Below are 23,651 nucleotides of genomic sequence, written 5' to 3' on the forward strand. Positions count from 1 at the left end.
TCTTCATCAACGCATTAACAATGAATAAAGTAACCTGATTGCATTTAAACAAAGATGACCATTGAGACCATTGACTGAATGTTGCTGAGAGTGAAGAACCCTCATCAGATACAGAACCCAGAGCAGTCTGCAACTTCATCTTTAAAAAGGCTGCATAAAGTTATCGATATGGAATACTGTCTATATGCTACACGCCAATCTATATTTGTGTTCTAAAGTTAGATATTTTATGTCTTTTTATTAAATATAATCTACACATATTTGTAATTTCATCCAGGAAGATTTCTTCCCAGTGAAAAAAATATAAAATCTTTTTTTTTACAGGTTTAGATGAAATTAGCTCATGCTTTAGTGCTGTGCAAATTGTTTATTTATAGCATATCAATCTTTAAATTACTGGTAAAAATAAGAGTGGTGCTACTAATCATGTATGCCTTAAAAACCAGCTTGTGATTTTAATACAATTGCAAGCACTGATTCCAAATGCAAACTACATAAAGTAACAAAATTAGTATCTGGAGACTTTTTAAAAGGATTCCTCTGTCCTAGTGAGTAAGCATAATGCAGGGCGTGGTTACGATGAGTGACAGTGGTGGAAGTTTTCAATTTTCTGATACTCAAATACACAATCGGATCTGCTGCTGAGGCTTCCTACCGCTTCTGCACAATGACGCCCCCGAGCAAGCCAGCGAGCGAGCGACTGGCCCTCTACTTTAAGGCTAGGGTCTACTGCTGCCTGCTGCCCTCTGTGCTGTCTGGATGAGCTCCCTGCCAGGAGGAGTCAGGGCTGAGGCAGCAGAGGTTCCCTCTGCAGAGTGCTGTGAGCAGCAGGCATGGCTTTTTCTTTGCTGCAGGGAGGACAGTCACGCCCAGTTTGATATCCTGTGAGGACAGCCACAGTGGCTGACTTTGGTAGAATTCACCCAGCATTTTAGATCCCTTCCCATTTCCTCTGTGCGACTGGCCTGGTGATGAACGTCAATGATGCCGAGTGTCCTCCAGTGTGGGCTGTCACAGGAGTATTTCTGGGCACCACAGGCGCTGGCAGATTCTGCTGCTGATGAGGAAAATAACGATGATCTTTTGTCTTTTTGTAGTGCAAACTGTACTGCAACACTTGACTTCTGACTTCTGTGGATGAGTCTTCGTGGCAGCAAGGTGACTTCCCTTGGAGACCACTGTGCATTTCTGAGTGCTCAACACAGACAAGAGAGACAGGAATAAAGGACCAGGTGAGAGTCTTCTTGGTTCTTTTTACTTTCTAAGAAGAGATGACAGAGTTCCCGAGTAATTCAGCCCCATGGTGTGCAGGTGTGGCTGTCCCACAGGTGTGGGTGCTGTTGAAGTCCTCTGTCCCAGCAGCATCAACAGACTGCAGCACGTGCTGCGACGTGTCACAGGATCACGCAGCAGTTGCTCTCTCCAGTCTTCTCCCGATTCCTCTGACCTGGGGAAACAAAGGCAGCCTGGTTCAGCCACGCGGAGTCTTGAGTGGAGAGGCAAAACGCAGAGGCATAGTCAGAACAGCCTGAGTTTTGCTCAAAGCTTGCTTTAGAAAAATGACAACCCTGTAAACAAGGAATCTAACCTTGGCATGTTTCAAGAACCACCTGGTTCCTTGCTCTCTAAGTTCAATTCACGTACTGCATTTCCTTTTCAGAAAGTGTCTACATGGAGGCAGCCATGAATGCCTGTCTTGACGGCTCAGATGAGGCGCCTGCCAGGGAAAGGCTTACCTTGTGAGTTGGGCTCTGGCAGGGTCTCTCTGGCCACCAAATGCATCACTGTTGTTTTGCCAAAAGGAAGTTTTAATGCTGTGTGAAAAGGAAGAGACAATCTGTTACACACACATCCTTCTGTAAAATCACCAGCCAGGGCTGAAAGCACTTAAAGGCTGCCGGGTTCTGAATGGCTTCAGGCTGTGGCTCCTCCACAAGGAGACATTCCCTCCCACAGGGAAGTGTACAGTAGTTCCGGGGGACTCTCCTAGCCATGCCGTCTTATCTGAGAGAAAGCACAGCTTTCTATAAAGTGTGCCCCTGCTTTTCCAGTCATGCTGTGTGACCTCCTGACTGCTGGTTGGCGATGATGTCACCACAGTTCACAGCAGCAGGGACACTCCAGACAGCCGGCAGTGCACTAGAAGCTGCCTTCTAGCAGGCGGGGCTGGCACTTCTCTTCTGCTCCCGACTCCAGCAAACAGCAGGCATGGCTGCCGGCAGCAGCAGGTGAAGGAGAAGCCAGAAACTGGCATGCCTTCCTCCATGGAAGACTCTCCTACACACTGGGCGACGTCCAGAAGATAGGATTTCACCTGTTCCTGGACCTCCGAAGTCACACTGGTGGCAAGTCTGCACTGTAGACGAGTGTCAGGCTGGAGCTGGACTGCTGACTCAGAGCCAAAGGGCCTGCCCAGCATGCCGTAGGCCCTGGGGTGCACTCCTAGCCACACAAGTACGTGAGGGGACGAGAATGGAGGTGAGTGCTCTGGGTGATGCCCCACTCTCTCTGGACCCCACTGAATGTCACAGTGTCAGCGGACCATCATCCTCTCCAGTGGAGCTGTCACTGTGCCTCTCCTGATTAACAAGGCTACAACTCAAAATGGGATTCAACAATGTTTAAAGAGACCCAAGGACTAGAAACTGACCGAACCACAGAATCTCACAGAATGACAGATCCAGGTGCAGTGTGTGGACCTGTAGTCTGACTACTCAAGGGACTGAGGCGGGAGAGTTGCTGGAGCCCAACAGTGCAAGGCCAAGCTGCACAACACAGTGAGACCAGGTCTTAAAGGGGGTGGGGAGAGACGAAGAATGAGCAGGCCCAGACCTCCTACTTTGGCTGCCCGCCCCAGGCCCCACAGATGCGGAAGGCCATCCACCTGTCTGCATCCTCACTACTTTCCCCTCCCCCAGCTCGAACATCACAAGGGCTCCATTTGTTCCCATCCTGGGCCATTCTTTTTTCTGAGCTGGTGAGATGGCTCAGCAGGCAAAGGTACCGAGTTCGATCCTGAAGCCCAGGTAAAGCTGGAGAAGAGAACTGACTCCATGAAGTTTTCCTGTCCTCCATACCTGTGCTTTGTCCCTCATGGTAACAAAGTAAACAAGTTAAAATACTGTTGTCAGATATTCTTGATTCTATTAGAAACCCACAAGTGTCTCTGCCTTTGATCCGTAGCTGTAGGTCTAAGGCTCCTTCACAGATTACTGAGGAAGCCCACCTTCAGAGCAGGCATGCAAACACTGGAAACACCTGCCAATGCGGGTGCCATCTCCTTAACACAGACCACAAAGAAAACCTGCGGTCTGGAAGGAGGACTGTGGGGCGCTAGCATGTGGATCAACCAGGAACCCAGCAGCACTGGACTGTGGAGCGCTAGCATGTGGATCAACCAGGAACCCAGCAGCACTGGACTGTGGGGCACTAGTACCCAGTCTAACCAAGTCCCAGGTGGCACTGGCCAACCAAGGGCCATTGTACTCCACACCACCTGTCTGAATCATGAAAGCTGGAAGTCCTTTAATTTGCTTCTAAAAAGACTGACAGCCACATGATTGTCATAATGAGATGAGTCATTCTGCTGACAATTCTAAAACAATTTTTAAAAAATAGTTTAAAAAACTCTCTAATTTAGTGAGAATGAATGAACTACCTTGACTTTAACCCTAACCCTGTGGCCGTTAATCTGACATGGGGCATCAGGGCTGGTGGGCACTGCTCAACAGACCAGTGTTCAGAGGGAGACAGAGACTCACTCACAGTCAAGAGAGCAAATCCAACCAACAATTAGCTGGTTCTCTTTATTTTTGTTTTTTTTCAAGACAGAGTTTCTCTGTGTAGCCCTGGTTGTCCTGGAACTCGCTCTGTAGACCAGGCTGGCCTCAAACTCACAGAGATCCGCCTGCCTCTGCCTCCTAAGTGGGTGAGTTCTGGGAATACAGGCGTGCGCCACCACTGCCTGGCTGTTTATTTATTAATTTTAATTCAAGATCTTGTTTGAACCATAGAAATTAAAAAAAAAAAAAAAAAGGATGGCTTCACATTAATATAGGCACAAAACATCCAGGAGGCTAACAGTCAGCTTCCACATTACCAGAGGCCTCATCTAATTAGGCAAAACTACTAGAAGAGAAGCAAGCCAAATAATTCTACCTCTAAATGGCAGTTACTTCTTGTAGACTACAGTAGTTTTCAGACCAGATCTAACACTGCCACAGCCTAGGCTACATGTGAGTCTAGACTCTGAAGTTGCCCACTAATGTGACACTGTCAGTCACTGAGGTCACCAGCTCTAACCCTCAACTCAAGTCTACTTACAGTGACCTCTGCTGTCCCGTAACAGAGTAACCTGAAGGGGGGGGGGGGCATCTGGTCCTGTTCAACGCTGTCTGCCGAGCGTTGTTTATCAGTGCAGAGCAGAAGAAAGCTCAATACACACACAGTAACTGAATGAACACACAGTCTGCCTGAGGAAGAAGAGACTGCAGACCTCACCTTAGCTTTAGAGGACAAGGTGACTATGCTGGAGTGAGGAGGCTGCGTCCACAGCAGCTGTTTGCTTTACCTTCACACAATGAGCAGCTTCCCAGTTCTCGTGGAAACCTGCTGTGATGGCTGCCCTAGTCTGGGGGGGTCACTTAGGAGCAAGCATCACATCTAGACTACATCATCGGGCAGCACAATGAACTCCACCGGTAACACAGTAGGACTGCACACTGGGTTGGGGCTTCTCTCACAGGGAGAGGGCACACCCACAGCAGGGGACCTCAGAGTCTCAGTCTGCTTTTCAGTAGCACAAAGGCACTGTCACTGAAAACAAACAAAAGCCTAGGACTGGCAGGAGAGGACGTCAATTACCTCCTAACGTGACGTTTCCGTGTAGAAATCTGCCTTGATAAATGAGGCGCAGGATGTTTGGACTGCTCACCTGTTCTTCTTCCCAGTCTGAAAGAAACGGAACTGGTTAGGGCCCCGCAACACAACAGGGCTGTGCAGGTCACACACCAGAGGCCACCAGGGAGGGCGTGGCCAGAGCCTCCACCGCCCAGGCACTGCAGCCCTCGCTCCTTCCTTCCCCCCTCCTCAGAAGCAGCAGGAGAGCTGCAAAGACTGCCTGCCTCTCAGAGATCAAGAGTGCCCACTGTAGGCTGCTGCCGTGAAACAGTGGGCTGGAGAATAGTCTCGGGAAGGGTCTGTCATTTGAAGATCACTCCGTTCTCAGTAGTTAGCGGAGCACTATAGTTCCAGTGCTTGGACTGTTGAGATGCACGCTCCAGGGCAGTGACAAGTTCCACAGACACTTCCTTAGCTCAGCATGTCAGTGCCGGGGTGCACTGTCACGTCTTTCTCAGGCCCACTGACAAACAGGATAGCTGTGGTACGGGTGGCCCAGCAGTTACTGCAGACACCATCTGGAAACCTCAGCTCACAGACTGCTGTGCAGGCAGGCTATGCTTCCACTGCAGCAGCTCCCTCAGCTTGCTGCTGCAAGAACTGAGCTCTGCATTTAGTTAAGATTTGAGAATTCCTGTTCACCTTTCTCAAAATCCTAGGTTCTGCTTTCAGGAGGAGATAGTGGACAACAACAACAACAACAACAACAACAACAGTCACTGCAAGTGAGTGATGGAAAAGAAGGGAGGCTAGTCTCTACCGTGGTTTGGTTTTGTTGGATGTTCAGAACAACGTATGTGCACGCACTTGACAATATCCCCTTGTCGCAGCAACTCAAGCACAAGAGAGTGACTCTTCTCATTCCCAGGCACCTGTGCCATGCCTGCCCCCACCCCAGCAGGCCCCCTCTTCTCCTGGGAATTCTGACTGCACTGTCTCTTCTGGATAAGATCAGGTGAGCCACTCTGCTCCAGTATGAATGACTTGCATGCACTGCCTTTAAAACCATTGTTTACAGAGTATGTCTGGCCAAGCATTCCTTTGCTATATAGACAAGTGACAGTAACTTTAATCCATACAGAAAAGAGGTTAGAATTGACTTTGTTAAATGTACTATATAGAGCTGGCACGGTGGCACATGCTTGTAATCTCAGATACTGGAGAGATTAAGGCAGGAGGATTGCAAATTTGAGGGCAGCCCGGGGAATTTAGCAAGACTTTCTAAAACAGGGAGCAAGGGATACAGCTTAAGTAATAGAGTACTTGCCTAGCATGCACAAGGCCCTGGGTTCAATCCTTTATAAATGAGATGGGCAAAGCAGTATTACCAGATGGCACATGCCGTGGAAATCGTGATGGGGAAAACTAAGGACTTACTTAAAGCAAGGCAGAGTCTCACTAGATAGGGAGGCAGTGGGGTTGGGGGGAGCTCCCACATAAACTCCCCCAAAGTGTTCACTGGGGAGTAGCTGAAAGCACCATGCAGAGACTTCACTCTTCCTGGACCTTGTTCACAGAACTTATGCACCATGAAGTGCAGGTCAAGCCTGTTCCAGGCTTCATTTTCTGTAGCCGGCCCCACGCAGAGGAGCCCACAGAGCCTGCTGCCGTGGTAAGGCTAAGTCTCTCTCCTTCAGTGTTGTCTGAAGGTTCGTTCCCACGGAAGCGGATGTGCACTGGACATACTCTACTGGCACCAAGGCAAACGTGGCCTCTTGCGCCTTCGCTGTCTGTGGTGAGAAAGGCACAGTCTAGGGTAGTGAGCCCGTTAAGTGGTCTCAGGTCTCAGTACCTCCTCAGAGAGTGTGGAGCAAGTGGGGACGAAGAACCAAGCAGCCAGCACTCACCCATGGGCCAGTTGTCGTAGACATGCTTCGCAATGTCGGAGGCGGAGTCATTCGGGGAGAAGAGGAACTCCTTCGTCTTTCCACTCACCAAGATGAGGCGCAAGTTAATCTGAAAGCAGACAGAGATGCTCTCAACAGACATCTCAACTGGAGAGCACAATGACTGGCACAGGTTTTCACTTACACCACATTTCCAGTGTCGGTGCCACTGGTGTTTTCATTTCAAGTCTGAATTATTATTAAGTCATCAGACAGTAAGAGTTCCATTATGGCATTTTTCATACACGTGTCCTTATACTGCTTTCTTATTCAGCCTCCTGCTGAAATGCCCCCGCCCCGCCCTGCCTTTCCCGGAAACTCTAGCTGGGCTCCTTCCTCTCCAATAGTCCCGTCCCCTTCTACTTCACGTCACAGCACTTACTTCAGTTCTTTCAAAGCAGTTTTTACAATGGGAATTGGTATATAACTTTAATTTCCTGTCATTTACAGCGAGCGTGCGCAGATACCTTTGTAAGTAAAAGAAAACCAAAGTCATGGGGCCTGGGGAGACGGCTTGGCGATAAGTGTTTGCTGTGAAAGCATAAGGACCGGAGCTGGAGAGATGGCTCAGAGGTTAAGAGCACTGACTATTCTTCCAGAGGTCCTGAGTTCAATTCCCAGCAACCACGTGGTGGCTCACAACCATCTGTAATGAGATCTGATGCCCTCTTCTAGTCTGCAGTCATACATGCCGTATACATAATAAATAAATAAATCTTTAAAGCAAGCAAGCAAGCAAGCAAGCAAGCATAAGGACCAGGTTCAGATCCTGGGCTGCTGGCCAGCCAGTCTAACCTAATGATGAGTCAGAGCTCAGTGAGAAGATGGTCTCAAAAAATACGGGGCTGGAGGAAGACCTCTGACACCGACCTCTGGCCTCGGCATGCACACAGGCGCATGTACACCCATACACTTGTACACACACACACAACCAAAGTCATTATGCTTCTGAATATACAACAAGGTCGGCAACTAAACTGCAGATTGTGACTGCTATTACAGAATTTGCTTTAATTCAAAACTTATTAAAAAACAATAGCCCTGTAGGGCCTGTGGCTAAACACGAAAGCAAACAAGAAGAATCCAACAATTTCGTTCTACATCTCTTGGATTTTGCATTGCAAGTCAATATGTATTCCAACTAAGCAAATATTCCGAAAAGTCCACTTTAAAATTTTTATCTTCCATAATTCACTTTTTTATCACTGTTGTTAAATTCACTGTATCTACTCATTTCCCTATAAGCCATAGATATAGGTATGGTTTCCAACATCTTCAGGTCTGTATTTTAAAGACGTTAGCGGGGCTGGAGACAGTTCAGCAGTTAAGAGCACATACTGCTCTTGCAGAGGACCCAGGTTTAGACCCTGATACACATGACAGATGACTCACAATTGCCTGTAGCTTTAGCTCCTGAGGTTCCGATGCCTTCTTCTGGACACACACACTTTTTCTTTTTGTAAAAGGACCTTACTAAAAAGTTGGGTCTGGTCCCAGCTGAGTATTAGACAATCTAGCCTAGCTTCTTTATATATGGCCAGAGAATGTCACTGTATCTTGGCAAACTGTGACAAGGCCCAGGTTACCTTCTCTCCTCTTCAGTTACTAATACGTACTTTTTTAAAATTAAAGCAATCAGAAGCCCTCTAGAGCCCAGTGTCAATATAAGCACAATATAAGTCAATATCAGCACTACCACAATACTGCACTACGCTGCTTTCCCTTTTTAATCAGCCATGGCAACACCACCCCTGCTCCCTCACCATGAAGCAAATATGCTGAGAATTGATATTCACCAGCAATGCAGAATCAACTGGATTCTTATCAGACAGAATGGACGTACTGTACTCCAACTGTATGGATAACTCAGCAGAAGAGAAAAAGGAACTCTATATTCCAGGGGAAAAGCTTTTACTATATCAGTAAGAATTTAGAGCTACTTTTAAAATGAAATTACACTAAAAAATCCTAATACAGGGAGAGAAATGAGTCACAGTATTGTAAAGAAGCTCATGCTGAATACCCCCTATTCCTAATCCTAACCCTTTCTGAATGCATTCCCAACTGTGGATTCTCAGCTTAGGGATGTTCAACAAGACAAGTCTAAGTAATGCTTCAAAACCTGAAATACCTCTGGCCCCAACCATTCCAATCATGGGTCCTCTTAACCCATGTTGTGCAGAAACTTTCTCATCAGAGCAAGCTCAGGTAGCCGTCTGCAAGACTTAAACAGTTTAATCCCCAGCATTTTCCTAAGAAGACATTCTTCTTGAGACTAGAAAAGTAAAAAGCTGTCACTGACCCCCACCTGCCCCCCACACTCTGGGTGTGTGTGTTAAAATGTAAGAGGGGACACATGGGAAATCTGTGTCGTCCCCTTAATTTTGCTGGGAACTCAAACTCTTCTTCAGTTTTGTTTTGTTTTGTTTTCTTTAAAAAAGGAGCTATGCTTCTGAATATAGAAATGTACACCAAGTTACAAGATGTCGTGGTGTCCTCTGAAGACTCTTCACAGAGCCTCAGTTGACCATTCTGGCTGAAGGAACCACAACATACACATGCACACCATACTCCACAGATACATGCTAAGTCCTCAAGGAACCACAGCACACACAGGCACACCCTACTGCACAGATACATGCTAAGTCCTCAAGGAACCACAGCACACACAGGCACACCCTACTCCACCAATACATGCTAAGTCCTCAAGGAACCACAGCACACACAGGCACACCCTACTCCACAGATACATGCTAAGTTCTCAAGGAACCACAGCACACACATGCACACCCTACTCCACAGACACATGCTAAGTCCTCAAGGAACCACAGCACACACAGGCACACCCTACTCCACCAATACATGCTAAGTCCTCAAGGAACCACAGCACACACAGGCACACCCTACTCCACAGATACATGCTAAGTTCTCAAGGAACCACAGCACACACATGCACACCCTACTCCACAGATACATGCCAAGTCCTCAGCACTTCCCATTTAAAACCTGAACCATCGTTAACCAATCAGCTGACAGACAAAAACATCATCTGTCTGTTATCTAGTCCCAGCACTAGAAACTTCTGCCCTTTACATGTGTTCGGCATCATCTTAAAAGAATTACTTTTCTTTGATATTTATGGCTGGATACACATTTTCGGTCACACAGCCCTACTAACCCCTCTGTACCCATCTAGGCTGTCATCGTAGCCTGGTGTCCTGCCTGGCTCCAGAGAACCCCTGAAACTGGAGGAGTCTGAAGGTGGCCCCGGACTACAGAAGTATGGTGTTTCAATCTTCCAAAGCCTCGCATGAGAGACAAGAGAGTAGGATAACTCCAAGGCCGGGATTCATGGGTCCCACAGTTAAAAGCAGCTGAACTGCTGGCGGGCGGCTGCTTCAAGGAAGTGAGAACAAAACTGGGACAACAACGTCAGCACTGAGTTACAGACAGTAACTAACTCCTGCGGTGCTTGGCACATGCTGGGCATCTAGCCAGTTGGTCGGCCAATACCTGCCTTCGGTGTTAAGAACCCACGTGGAGATGCAAACTGGAAAGGTCATAGGGAAGGCATGAAGCCATGCCTCACTTACTGGTACCCCACTGAACTGTGCAGCAGGGAGCACAGGGGTGAACAATGGCTTCTGGGTAGTAGTATGAATGCATGGGTAGTCCTCAGAGCTCGTAACATGCCACAGTTAGTCTACATGCTGTCACCGAGTGAATATTTTGCAAAGTAAAGCCTCTTCTATGCTACCATCCACGTACTTGACCTAGCTTCTAAATGAAGAGAGAGTGAGTTATTAATACAGCCAACTTGGTCCTACACCAGAAGTGTAACCTGCCTCGGACACAGCCGGATAGTCTGGGGTTGTTAACAGCAATGGAGGAAAAGACTGAATTCTAACCACTCAGATGAGCACAGCACACAGGCTGGCCAGCAGTTAACCATTCCTGCACTGTAGTAAGAATCCACTCAGAAACAACCACCCCCTTGGGAGGTAATAGGGTCCTTCACCCAGCAATGAGTAAAAACTCCTCTCTAAAGCATCAGGACAAAATGACTTGGTGTGAACGGAGCAGACTGTACTGAGATTCCTAAGAGATGGCATTTAGAGTCTCCAGACCAACTACATGCTGAACAATTTCCTGGGCAGAGCAAGGCAAGATGACCATGACCACTGGTGACTACTGTTCATGGCCTACAGTCACTCATTGCAATGGATCAAGAGGCCCCAGGCTTTCAAACCACCATCCCTCTTTCTGAAAAAAGAATTGAAAAAAAAATTGGGAGACACCACATTTAGAACTTAATCATATAATCTGTTTAAGCTGGTCAGGACAGAAAGATCAGGGGAGTCAAAAGAATGGAAGACAGACCAGACTAGAGAGAGGACTGTTAGAAATGAGATGATTATGGAGGTGGACAAGAACCCCCTTTAAGAGGAAGCCTGGCTCTTGTCTACCAAGAGACCAGCATGCTGAACAGAAAAGGAATTCACACTTCCTGCTTGAAAGCCTGAAGGGGCGAGCAGCAAAGGCCTGGACTATGTTCCCGAGTTTCTTTTGGGGAACAAGATCAGCAGAAACACCGCTGCCTCCGTGCTGTGTGTCTCCAGGTCCCATGTGTCCTACCCTGCCACCATTCTTTGCTAAATGGTCATGGCCAACTGGTGAGTGGAGGCCCTAGATAACCTCTTAGCAAGTCACTTTAAAAGGCACTCATTACAGCTCAGGGGAATTTCGCTGAGTGATGGAAGCCACCCCCAAAGGGTCTATACTTACATCACTCTTAAACTTACAGGATTGGAGGTGGAGAGCAGGCCAGCCTTGGGCAAGTGTGAGGGGAAGAGAGCTGTATCTATGGAAGTGGGGCGGGGGGAGCCGTGGATCCAACTACTCTGTGTCATGATGTGGTAGTGTCCCGGAAATGACATGTGACAGAACTATACAGAACTAAGTACACACATCTATTGTGTCCCCGTGACATAAGCAAGTCTGCACAGCCTGTGGATCTTACCAACATCTAACTCCAGTTGTGATCTTATAGTTATGTAAGATGCTATCATCAGGGAGACCTGGGACTTGTTATTTCTTACATGTGCATGGGGAGTTTTGGTTCTTCTTCAGCTAGGCATGGTGGTGGTGCCTACAGCTAGTCCTGCCTGTCCTTGGGAAGGGGAGGCAGGTGAGTGGAGTGGAGCACAGCCTGGGTGATTGCTCAAGAGAACTCAAACAACAAATAACACAAGTGCCCGACTTCCTAAACACATACATGGGATTTAACATGCATCTATTTTAATTACTTTTCCTATTTCCACTTGAAGACGACAATATGTTTTTAAAGTATACATTCTATTTCAATAACTACTTAATTTAGAAAAAAGATACGCCGGGCGGTGGTGGCGCACGCCTTTAATCCCAGCACTCGGGAGGCAGAGCCAGGCGGATCTCTGTGAGTTCGAGGCCAGCCTGGACTACCAAGTGAGTTCCAGGAAAGGCGCAAAGCTACACAGAGAAACCCTGTCTCGAAAAACCAAAAAAAAAAAAAAAAAAAAAAAAAAAGATACAAGCCTCTACCAGTGACTTGTACTAAGACAATGGAGGAAATTAAAAATAGATATGTGGCTTTCCTTTTCCTAGAACTGAGGGTTAATAAACGCCAGATTTTGAGTTTTGTTAATGCTTTTATAAAAGCAACAAAGAATGAGGGAGAATATAAGACTGATTTAAAATAAAAATTATCGAAACACTTTTATAGCACTAAAATATGAGAACCATATATTTAACAAATTCATTTTCCATCCACTCAAACATCTGAAACACACGGCTTTGTGTCTGCATCATGAAAAATTTAGTATGAAAATAGGACTTCCTAATCTTCATTAAAAGACTTTTTTAAAATTATATGTATTTAAGTGTCTGTGTGAGTATGTGCACATGAGTGCTGGTACCCACGGAGGCCAGAGACATCAGATATCCTGGAGTTGGAGTTCCAGCAGCTGTGACTCCCCTGATGTGTGTGCTAGTGACCTAACAGAGGTTCTTTTCAAGAGTGGTACAAGTGCTTAAACACTGGGCCATCTCTCCAGCCCCTGAGGTCATAGTCTTGAAGACAAGAAACACACAAACAAGCCAACAGTGGAAGGAGGGCTGTCTAGGATATAAAATTAGAAATGCTCAATAAGGATTTGTTGAGTGAGTTTTAATAAAAACCAGAGGAAGCATTCATGGGCTGAGTCCACAACACAGCACAGCACAGTGAGTGTAAAGTAAAAGGCTACAGTGTGCAACTTACTGAGACACCTCACATGGTGTTTAACCACCCCATCGTGCCCACTCCAAAGCAGAGGCCACAGCCCCACTCAGAGTTGTGGGAGTGGCTGCAGGCAGTGCTTCCCAGTGCTCGGTCCCCGCGGCCCTGCTTTTTAGTCTCCAGAATCACTCCACCTGTTCAAAGCACAGGCATCTTCACTCAGTCCTCGAAGCTGCCGAGGTCCTACTTTCTTCAAAGCCTCCACGCGGGCCATCCTGTACTGGAATGCTTGCCATCTCCACCCCATGCACACACCTAAATCTCAGTGCACAGCTCTGCCAGACTCCACTGGCTATACCCAACCCAGCCTCAAAACAATCACTGCAGACGAAATACTAAAGCTACATTGTGGAAAACAATTTCGAGGAGGAACTGGAGAAGACAAGTAAGTGTTTATATTTCCTATTGAAAAGGAGCAGCAAAAACATTCGAGCAGTTTATTTACTTACGCTACACAAAATATACCTGCGTTCCTGCCTATGATCTCACTCACCCTCAGTAAACTAAGGCCTGGAGTGATGACTAACCACACTGAAACCTGCTGACTGGATCTTCTCTACACTCTGTTAGCACCTTATGTGATATAGATTCTAATCACACATTGCATATTAAACCCTGTAAGTGGGACACTCACTCAGTGAGGTGCCCTGTTTCATGGTCTAGAAACATCCGCCTACACTAAGTGAAGATAAAAGATCAGAAAGGTCTCTAACTAAAGTTCCTCTACAACAATGGTTCTCAACCTGTGGATCATGACCCCCACAGAGCTGCATATCAGATATTCTGCATCTCAAATATTTACATTACAGTTCATAACAGTAGCAAAATTACAGTTATAAAGTAGTAATGAAATTAATTTTATGGTTGGGGTCACCACAACATGAGGGACTGTATTAAAGGGTCGCAGCATCAGGAAAGTTAAGAACCACTGCTCTGAAAAGTTTTACATTTTCCCACTTACTTGGAATGTGTATTTCCAGAACCACATTCCAAACAGTATTTTATATTTCCTGAATTGTTCAACTATTTATTGATTTAAAAAAATTCCAGGCCAGGCAGTGGTGGCACATGTCTTAAATCCCAGCACTCGGGAGGCAGAGTCAGGTGGATCTCTGTGAGTTTGAGGCCAGCCTGGTCTACAGAGCAAGATCCAGGACAGGCACCAAAACTACACAGAGAAACCCTGTCTCGAAAACAAACAAACAAGTAAACAAACAACAACAACAACAAAGAAAACCCAATTCCAATCACAACACAAACAAGAAGGTAGGAAGCCGTGAAGATGAACAGTGGCTACCTTACTTGCTTTCATTTGCAGATTTATTTTTCTATTACCAGAATAAAGAGCACAGGTTTTTTTTTTTATAAGTTCAGTTTAGAATCAATATATGCAGTACAAAATATACAAAGTATCAAATGTGTCACATAGTAATCAACTAACATCATAAATTACTGAACACTGTAATAACCATAATCAGCCTAGCAAGTCACTGAACACTACTACAAAACACTCTTCTTTTAAGTACTTTATAATGTACATTTATTTTGAAATAAGTTTGGGGAATTTTGGTAAAATTAAAACTCTATGAGAAGATCTACAGTGCATAGGCTTGGGTATTCGTGTGTGTGTGTGTGTGTGTTTGTGTGTGTGTGTGTATGTGTGTGTGTGTGAGAGAGAGAGAGAGAGAGAGAGAGAGCGCGTGCAAGAGCATGCACGTATGAACTAGTAGTGTAGGAACATGTTGATGGTCAGAGGACAATCTGGTTATTCCTCAGGTGCCATCTTCTGTTGTGGGATATATGCACACTGTGTGAAGATGTATTGCTGTGATTGGTTTAATAAAAAGCCGAACGGCCAATAGCTAGGCAGGAGGTATAGGTAGGACTTCCCAGCAGAGAGAGGAAGTAGGAGATAACTGAGGCACACAGGGAGACACCAGGAGATGCAGAGCAAGCAGAATGTGCAGGAAGAGAAGTAACAGCCATGAGCAACGTGGCAGAATATAGATTAATATAGATGGGTTAATTTAAGTTACAAGAATTAGAAACAAGCCTAAGCTATAGGCTGAGTTTTCATAATTAATAAGAAGTCTCTGTTCATTATTTGGGAGCTGGCTGGGCAGAGAAAGACTCGATACAATCTGCCTCCTTTTTTAGGTCAGGTCTCATTGGCCTGGCGCTCACTGGGTAGGCTGGCCTGCGTGACCAGTCAGTGAGCCTGCCTGTCTACAGCTCCTCAGTTCTGGGAGTGTGTCAAGAGCCTAACTTCCTCTTATGCCTCCTCTGACAAGTATTTTACTCTCTCCCTACCTCAAAGATTAGAAATTCTTGCAAATTAACATTGAAAATATAAAATTTAGAAGTTCCAAATGCTATAAACTTGTATGTTTCTGAAATCAAGTTCTGGTTCTGCAGTGTGTTAAAGCCTGACTATATAAAATCTGCACACAGGATACCAACTAGCTGCTTCAAACTGATTTTAATATGCAAGGCTCTTACACACATTGTCAACTGAGGAACAGATGTGAGTAACACTAAAGTACCTGCTCTGTTCTGGGAGGGGCATACATATATATATGTACATATATACATATACATACATACATACATATATACATTTGTGTGTGTGTGTGTGTGTGTGTGTGTGTGTGTGAAGTCTTGGTTCTAAACAGGATTCTTACATCCCTCAGCTCACTAGAAGAAGGGCTTTTCATTCAGGACAATTGTCCCTGACAACTAGAAACTAAAGGGACTAAGTACAGGCAGGAGAAAGGGAGTTGGCAGAAGCACAGTAGTAGAGAGGCCCCGGGGACGAGAGCGGCGTTCTCCCGTCACACAGTCATGTACTTCAGAAAGGGGACAGCTCTCTTTCTCCTGCCTGCCTCCTCTTAGAAGAAACACAGCAGTCCAGTTTGTGCCTAAGTCAGTCTGAAGTCACAGGAAGGGAAATCAAGCACTGTCGACTGGCAGAGGTTTTCCTTCTGAGTCCCCAATGGTTCTAGCAGGTTGTCTTTCAACACCTCTGTGTTGTACTTTCTCCAGTCACCTACTTACACAGGTAAATCCTGGCATGGCACGGGATAGAGCTTAAAGTTGTCTTGGCTTTGCTCCATTGTTGGGATCTTCTACACTACTCCTTTGGGGTGTCTGCCCTTCTGTGACTGTCTCTTCCTACTTACTCACATCATCACCAGGCTTGCAGTACTGCATTAGATCCTGGGACCTCAGTTATTTAACATGGACTTTCGGAACTGACTCCTCAAGTTCCGACAGGAAGGACAGAACTGCGGTCCTGAGAGGCCAGCCCTCAACAGAAAAGCATACTAAAGCCCCCAGGTTTCTCCTAGATGACCGTGTGCTCCAGTGCTCCGCGACTAAGGCCAGGCCCCTCTCCCCACTCCCCTAGGACTTCCTCAATACCTGACCCCAGTCTTCTTCAGGCACACAAAGGGCTTGCTTTTTTCTCTCTTAGGATAGAAAACAAATTCTGAGGCATTATCTGCGACATACAAACTAAAAACTAGTCTTGCATTTCTCTGAACCATGGAACTTCAGAGGAATAGATTCTAAGAGAGAAAAAGGATTATTTATTGTAAAAGAGGTTTAGAAATGTGATCCCTTAAACATCATTACCAATGTTTTAAATATCAATAAATGGTTAAATTGTGAAATTCTGTCTTATGCATATTTTATCACAATTTACAAGTTAATTATAAACTATAGTATCAAGTCTGAACCATTTCCTCATATTTTCCTAACAGTGCACGGGAAAGATAAGCTACTTATTTGGAATAGTCACCCACAATGCAACAATTAGTTCAAAGACAATCACGTGTGATGGCAGATCCACCAGCACAGCAAATTCCTCATGACTGTGACGACACTCCTGTAAACATGTCACTGTGCTGTCAGGAACACACAAGTGTAGCACATACAATTATGTGCAGCGTATAATGCTGGATAATGACCTTCAACTACTACGTACTGGCTTGTGTGTTTAATAAACTGTACCTTTTATCACTATTTCTGACAGTCCTACTTCTAAAAAGAACATTCTGCAGTTGTGGCTATGGCTCAGAGGTAGAGTGCTTGCCTGTTAAGTCAGCCCTCAGCTTAATCCCAGGTGCACAGACACTCCCTACTGTGAGCAGATCTGCCTTAAATCCCTAAAGTACCTCAATTTAGACAATAAGTTGTAAGATGATCCTACATAGATGATATCAGTTACTGTAGCAAGATATACTCTGCCTACATTTACTTTCCAATCAATTGATCCGTAAGGGGTCACCAAATAGCAAGATTTAGTCAAGAAACATCATAGTCAAAGGCACCTCATCCAAAATCTTTCTGTAGCCACGTTGTATGATATAAATGTGATAATTATACTTAGTGCTATCAGAAATTAGTTTTTAAGTTTGTGTGTTGGTAGTTTTATGTCAACTTGACACAAGCTAGGCACTGGTGAGGAGAAAATGTCTCCATAAGAAGGGCTGTAGGCAAATCTATAGGGCATTTTCTTAATTAGTAATTCATAGGGGAGGGCCCAGCACATTGTAGGTGGTTCCATCCCACCTGGGCAGGTGGTCCTGGGTTCTATAAGAAGGTGGGCTGAGCAAGCCATGAGGAGCAGTAAAGAGCACTCCTCCATGGTCTTTGCATCAGCTCCTGCCTCTAGGTTCCTGCCCTGCTTGAGTTCCTGTCCTGACTTCTTTCAATGATGAATGAGAAGTATAAGACAAATACACCCTTTCCTCCCAGGCTGCTTTGGCGGCCATAGTGTTTCATCACAGCAATAGTGACCCTAACTAAGACAGAATAATTCTTCAAAACCATGTTCAGAGCACACTGGTGAATTCTGAACCCTGTGGTACTCTACAGAACAGACTGGGCTGAGAGACCAACAGTGGACAGAATCTGAGAGTTAGAGAAAAGGGAACAGGAGAAAACGGGGTGGAGTAAGTGAAGGCTCCACGCTCTGGTGTTACAGTGTATGAGGGAGCCCGGAGAAGTTCACAGAAACGACTTAGTATCTAGAAAAGTATAAGTTTAGGTTTTTTGTTTTGTTTTTTTAGTGTATCAGTTTTGAAAACTCAATCTTAAAAACTTAATTCTGGTCGCACCAAATATAACTATCACATATATCATGGATTTTAGAGATGAGGTACCTTTGACCATATTGTTTCTTGATTGAATCTTGCTATTAGATAAAAATAGGGAAATAATGCACTTAAAAATAATCCATACAATCATTGCCTTAAAAGAGAAGGCTTTAAAAAAAAAAGAAAGAAAGAAAGAAAGAAAAAAAAATAAGACAGGGTTTCTGTATGAGCCTGGCTGTCCTGGAACTCACTCTGTAGACCAGGCTAGCCTGGAACTCAGAGATCACCTGCTTCTGCCTCCTTAGTGCTGGAATTAAAGGTGTGCGCCACCACAGTTTTTGACTGGAAGGATGAATCAATAACCAGACCAGGGTACATCAGATTGCAGCTGGATTCAGTGTCAACAGTTCAGTGACAAACATCTTATGTATAAGCAGAAAGTAATCTACTAGAAATCACTAAGAAAATAATGTTTCTACTTTGCTGTTAAGCATAATTAGGTAAAAACAAATTCATTATTCTACATGCATTCTGGAATGCAAATTCTGATAAAGACCACAATGATAATAGAAGACAGTTGCTCCCAGAAGAAAAGAAAGTTTAAAAAACATCTAATTCTTTACATTATGTCTGCCAACTCATTATTCCAAAGTGCTAGCAAGCACTCCTGTTTATGAAGAAGATGTTCTGTCTGGCTAGGAAGAAAACAATTGTTTCATGCTGCCTGCGCTCTGCAGTCCTATTCAGCTTGCACAGACAATTTGCATCAACCTGTGACTAGTGATACTGTCACTCAGTGGTGCCCCAGATAGCTATGACCTCATGGGCTCTTAATATTGAGGCTCTCATTTATTAATTAACGTCTCTGAAACATTCATGAATTCTGACTTTAATACAATGGTGTTTGTTTATTATCATTAACTAAAATTTAAAACCCAAATATACTCAGGGTTGACATAACAAATTATTTAGCAGGAGGGCTCCTAAGACACAAACAAGGACAGGAACAACTGAATAATGGACACATCAATGTCGCTATGTAATAGGGAAAACAGAGCGTAAGTCTGTGGGAGCTTCCTGACCGAAGAGTGCTGCCCAGCATGAGCACTGGTGCAGGTGAGTGGAGGGACTGCTTCATATTATCACTTCAAGATCCCCGAATCCTAAGCTATGCGTGCTACAGACAAACCCAGCAGCATTAAAAACATCCATCTAAGGCAGAGCTGAATGGAGGCAGCAGATGGTTTCCAAGAGGGGAAATACAGAGACCTCAGGGAGAGTCTATCAGAGTGCTGTTCCTACTTCTGTAAACATCAGACTTTCTGAAACGAAGGCTAAAGGGAAAACATGAAGACAGTGCTCTAAGTGAAAAGGAACAGGGTCTCTGGAGACCACAGGGGCGACGTGTCAATCACTTGTTGACTGACCCCTTGAATTGCAGACAACTGAGGCCAGTAATTCTAGTTGAACCACTCCACGTAAGAGCAGGACTGCGGGGCAGTGGCTTGCCCTCTGACTAGGAGGAACAAACAACAGCTCAGTTGGAAATCTGCCCCTCAACCTCCACTCCCACCCGGAAGTGCAAGAGCAGAAGGGTATGCCCTGTGAGGACAGTGAGCCTCAGACTAGGGCGGCCACCTCCACCTGCACTGGCTTCAGAACAATCGGTCTCTCTGGAAACGGTGTCTAACCCTTTGTGGACCATGCTGCCGTCTTCAAATCACACTTCTGCGTGAATAACTTGTTCCATAGACTGTAACATCAGTATCTAGGATCACTTCTGCACATTTTGTGAGTGATGCTAAGTAGGAAAGGTGTTTGTTTCTAAAAGAAATAGCTTTAACATTTTAGTTCAAAAGAAATGAGTTGTCCCCAGCTCTTAAGACAGCCAAGCAAGACAGAAGAGAAGAACTAGAGACATTGCAAATGGAGGTGCAGGGCAGAACAGGCCCAGGAGAGGCAACACGAAAAACAGCTCCAAGGCTGCCTTTGTGCAGGAAAAAAAGCCACTTACAAGTCTTTCTTGATTTTGTTCCTTTACATTAAAGCCCGACTTACAAAAGAATAGTTATAAACTCTAATACAGTCCTAGTTTTACAGTTAGCGCTGTTTTTATTCACGTCTGTGTATGTTATCACTGATCAGTGTCTTTGTTTAGCTAGTCACACCCCATGAACAGGGCCAACGGTAAACCGAAATATTCAGAGAAAAATTGCATCTGTATTGAACACTCAGGCACTTTCCCTTGTCGTTCCTCCCTAAACAATAGAGTACGGCAGTTATTCAAACACTTGGTCGAACTGGCTGTCACAAGCATCTAAGGGGAGGCCAGTGCATGGAGAACGTGTGAGGTTACACACAAGTACCACACCATCTCATAGGATTCATCAGGTTTCAGGGTCCCACTGGGGGTCCTGAAACTTCCACTACTACACCAAAGGACAGCTGTAATTACAGTTTGAATTACAATTATAAACTGATATTCTATTTCCTTTTCAGATATTTTAATGATCTGACCAAATCTTCCCAATTACCTGATGACTCTTTCCAATGTAATAAACTAAATTTAAGAGCACGGTAGATCTTAAATTCTAGTGAACACAGCATTGAAAACATACTGAAAAGTAAGATCAATAGCTGTACTGCCTAGTTTTATATCAACTTGACACAAGCTAGAGTCATCAGAGAGAAGGAAGCTTCAGCTGAGGAAATGCCTCTACAAGTTCAGGCTGCCGGCAAGCCTGTAAGGCATTTTCTTAATTAGTGATATATGGAGGAGGGCCCCGCCCATTGTGGGTGGTGCATCCCTGGGCTGGTGGTCCTGGGTTCTATAAGAAAGCAGGAACAAGCCAGTAAGCAGCACCCCTCCTTGGCCTCTGCATCAGCTCCTGCCTCCAAGTTCCCGGACCTCACTGCTTTTGATGGTATACTGTTACATGGAACTGTGAGTGAAATAAGTCCTTTGCTCCTCCACTTGCTTTTGGTCATGTTTCATCACAGCAACAGTAACCTTAAGGGAGACAGCAGTCCATTGCTGGTTTAACATTGCAAGTACTCTGAGCAGTAAGCACAAGGAGAGGCCCTGGGCATGAGGAGGAGCCACTGCAAACACAGCGGGAGGCTGCGATCACAAGGAAGGGCAAACAAGAGTTGGCACACATGTGGAAACTCCCCCCAAACGCTGCTGGCTGTAATGGCGGCCACTCTGACAACACCTGCAGTCACTGTGACTTAGCAGGCATAGTCGGTGTGCAGTCCACTCTCCTGACCACGGTAACAAAGCAGAGGTCACACACACCTTCACTTGTTGGGGATGTCTTATCTGATGACAGGGTAAAATGATAAGACAGATGAGAACTCTTAAAATAGCCAATTAAAAACAATTAATTTGGGAGGGAGACAGTGAACAGGTTTAAGAGTATGTGCTGTAACTGTAGGTGACAGACAAGGGTCCGTCACAGTAACTCTTCCACTTCTAACAATACTTGAAACTTTCTGCAAGGAAAACAATTTAAAATTGTTGTTATAAGGTGGCTGATAATTTTCCAGGGAGTAAAAGACGTTTTTCTAGAAAGAAAAGAATTCTATCATAACTTAGGGGCTTTTTCTATGGACTTCTTAGATTGCTACAGTGTCTCCAGAATCCAGGACACCTGTTGCGATAAGGATGACTCCTGCCTGCTCAATCAAACCAGCTGTTGTACAGCTGTTATACCAATGACTCCCTCCCTAAAAGAACAGGTTCCTCAGTACCTGCCATGAACCTAAACAATGTCTTCCCTGCTACAGACAAGACCCTGATTATCAGCTGCCGGGAAACTGTCAGAATCAAGCCTTCCAACAACTATAATAAAACTATGAAAAATCTTTCAAAGGTTCCTTTGACATGAGTGGTGCTCACCTTGAACAACTATTTATACACACACAGGGACATAACCATATCCACTTTGTGCATGCTCATAAATACACAGAGGCACAAATTTCTCTGCTGACTGAAGGAAATCCATAAACTTGTCTGTGATACTGATTAATTTGGATTTTTTTATTTGAATCTTTTTATTTTTTTACTTGATTTTATTTGAATCAAATTTTATTTGAATCTTAAGACACATGTTTTCTGATAAGACTGTACATACAAGCACTTTGAATTTTCTAGAATATACATCTTTTCAAGTATTTCCCATCTTCCAGGGCCTCAACTCTTAGATAAAATAACAAATGATCTGCTCACATCACTCTCATAACTTGTTCTGAATACTATTACTCCAGGGAAGAGGTATCATTTGCAGATTCTTTTTACTCTCTTCCGGGGTAATGTTCTGAATTTAACTAGTACCCTCCAGAATTCATATTCTAGATTTAGAGAAATACAGAAAGACATTAGAGAAAGCCATCATGTGAGGGAACACTACTATAGAAAGAGAAAACGGCTTGGCGTCCTTTCTCCAAACAGTGACATCAATTAGAAATTACTTACAATTAGTAAAAATGTCTTCTGAAAACACACCTTATCAAATAAATTGCAAAGAAAAATATTTTAATGTACTTTTCTTGTTCTCCATATTTTACTTCTTGTTTTCTGCCTCGACACCAAAACTCCACTCCTTCAGTCAGATAAAGGGAGGGTGAAAGAGAATCAAGTCCGAGGTACTCTAGTGAATCAGATGCCACGCTCCCAGTCAGGTAGAGCTGTGTGGATCAGAGGACCCGTGCATTAAGGAAGTGCACTGTCTCTGTGTGCTGCTGTTGTCCGACAGGCTTAGCTGAGCCTCCCAATGTACTTCTTCCCACTGGTTAGGAGAGTGGAGAAAGAACGATTCTAATCCTAGACCAGTGGTTCTCAACCATCCTAATGCTGTGACCCTTTAATACAGTTATACAGTGCCTTATGTTGTGGTGACCAATCATAAAATTATTTTGTTGCTACTTCATAACTGTAATTTTGCTACTGTTATGAATCTGTGTTGCTACAGATATGCAGGCTATCTGTAACCCCCAAAGGGGTCTTGACCCACAGGTTGAGAACCACTGTGCTAGAGTGAGCGAAGCAATGTTCTGTCACAGTCTCAACGTTGACATTACACACTAGCCACATGTGCTTGGGAGCCCTTTATGTAACTGTACCTACTGAAAGATCAAAAAAACTTAAGTCTACATCTTCAAAGTGTGTGAGTCTAGATTTGGCAAAGAGTAATTAGCGTCAATGAAAATGGCTGTGCCTTACGAGTCCTCTTCCTACCCGACCCTCATGGTCTAGCATACATTTAGGCCTGTAAAACCTCTCAGTGCAAATTAAATATGCATGCACATTAAACCTCCACAACTAGGCTGCCAAGCCCATGAGGGCAGAATCTCAAGGCCTTGGACTCCTGGTTCTTTGCTCCCTTCTCTTCTTCCCACTGTCAGCCAGTTTTCCACAGTATCTGTGGTAGCGTAGGCAATAAATATCCT

The 23,651-nt window shown here is 44.8% G+C and overlaps 1 protein-coding gene across 2 annotated transcripts in view; it reads right to left on the reverse strand.

Annotated features, from left to right (window-relative positions):
- Positions 1 to 1,233: 1,233 nt before the first annotated feature.
- Positions 1,234 to 23,651, reverse strand: part of Ubl3 (ubiquitin like 3) — a 49,547-nt gene continuing 27,129 nt past the window's right edge. For both annotated transcript variants that reach the window (XM_059248858.1, XM_059248857.1), the window contains exons 2-5: positions 6,747 to 6,855; positions 4,864 to 4,950; positions 1,737 to 1,814; positions 1,234 to 1,447 (exon numbers count right to left, since the gene is read on the reverse strand). In XM_059248858.1, the coding sequence (XP_059104841.1) occupies positions 1,395 to 1,447; positions 1,737 to 1,814; positions 4,864 to 4,950; positions 6,747 to 6,750 (222 nt within the window). In that variant the 5' untranslated portion in view covers positions 6,751 to 6,855 and the 3' untranslated portion in view covers positions 1,234 to 1,394. The remainder of the gene's footprint in view (positions 1,448 to 1,736; positions 1,815 to 4,863; positions 4,951 to 6,746; positions 6,856 to 23,651) is intronic.

The sequence above is a fragment of the Peromyscus eremicus genome, chromosome 23 (assembly GCF_949786415.1).
Source record: "Peromyscus eremicus chromosome 23, PerEre_H2_v1, whole genome shotgun sequence".
Taxonomy (NCBI): Eukaryota; Metazoa; Chordata; class Mammalia; order Rodentia; family Cricetidae; genus Peromyscus; species Peromyscus eremicus.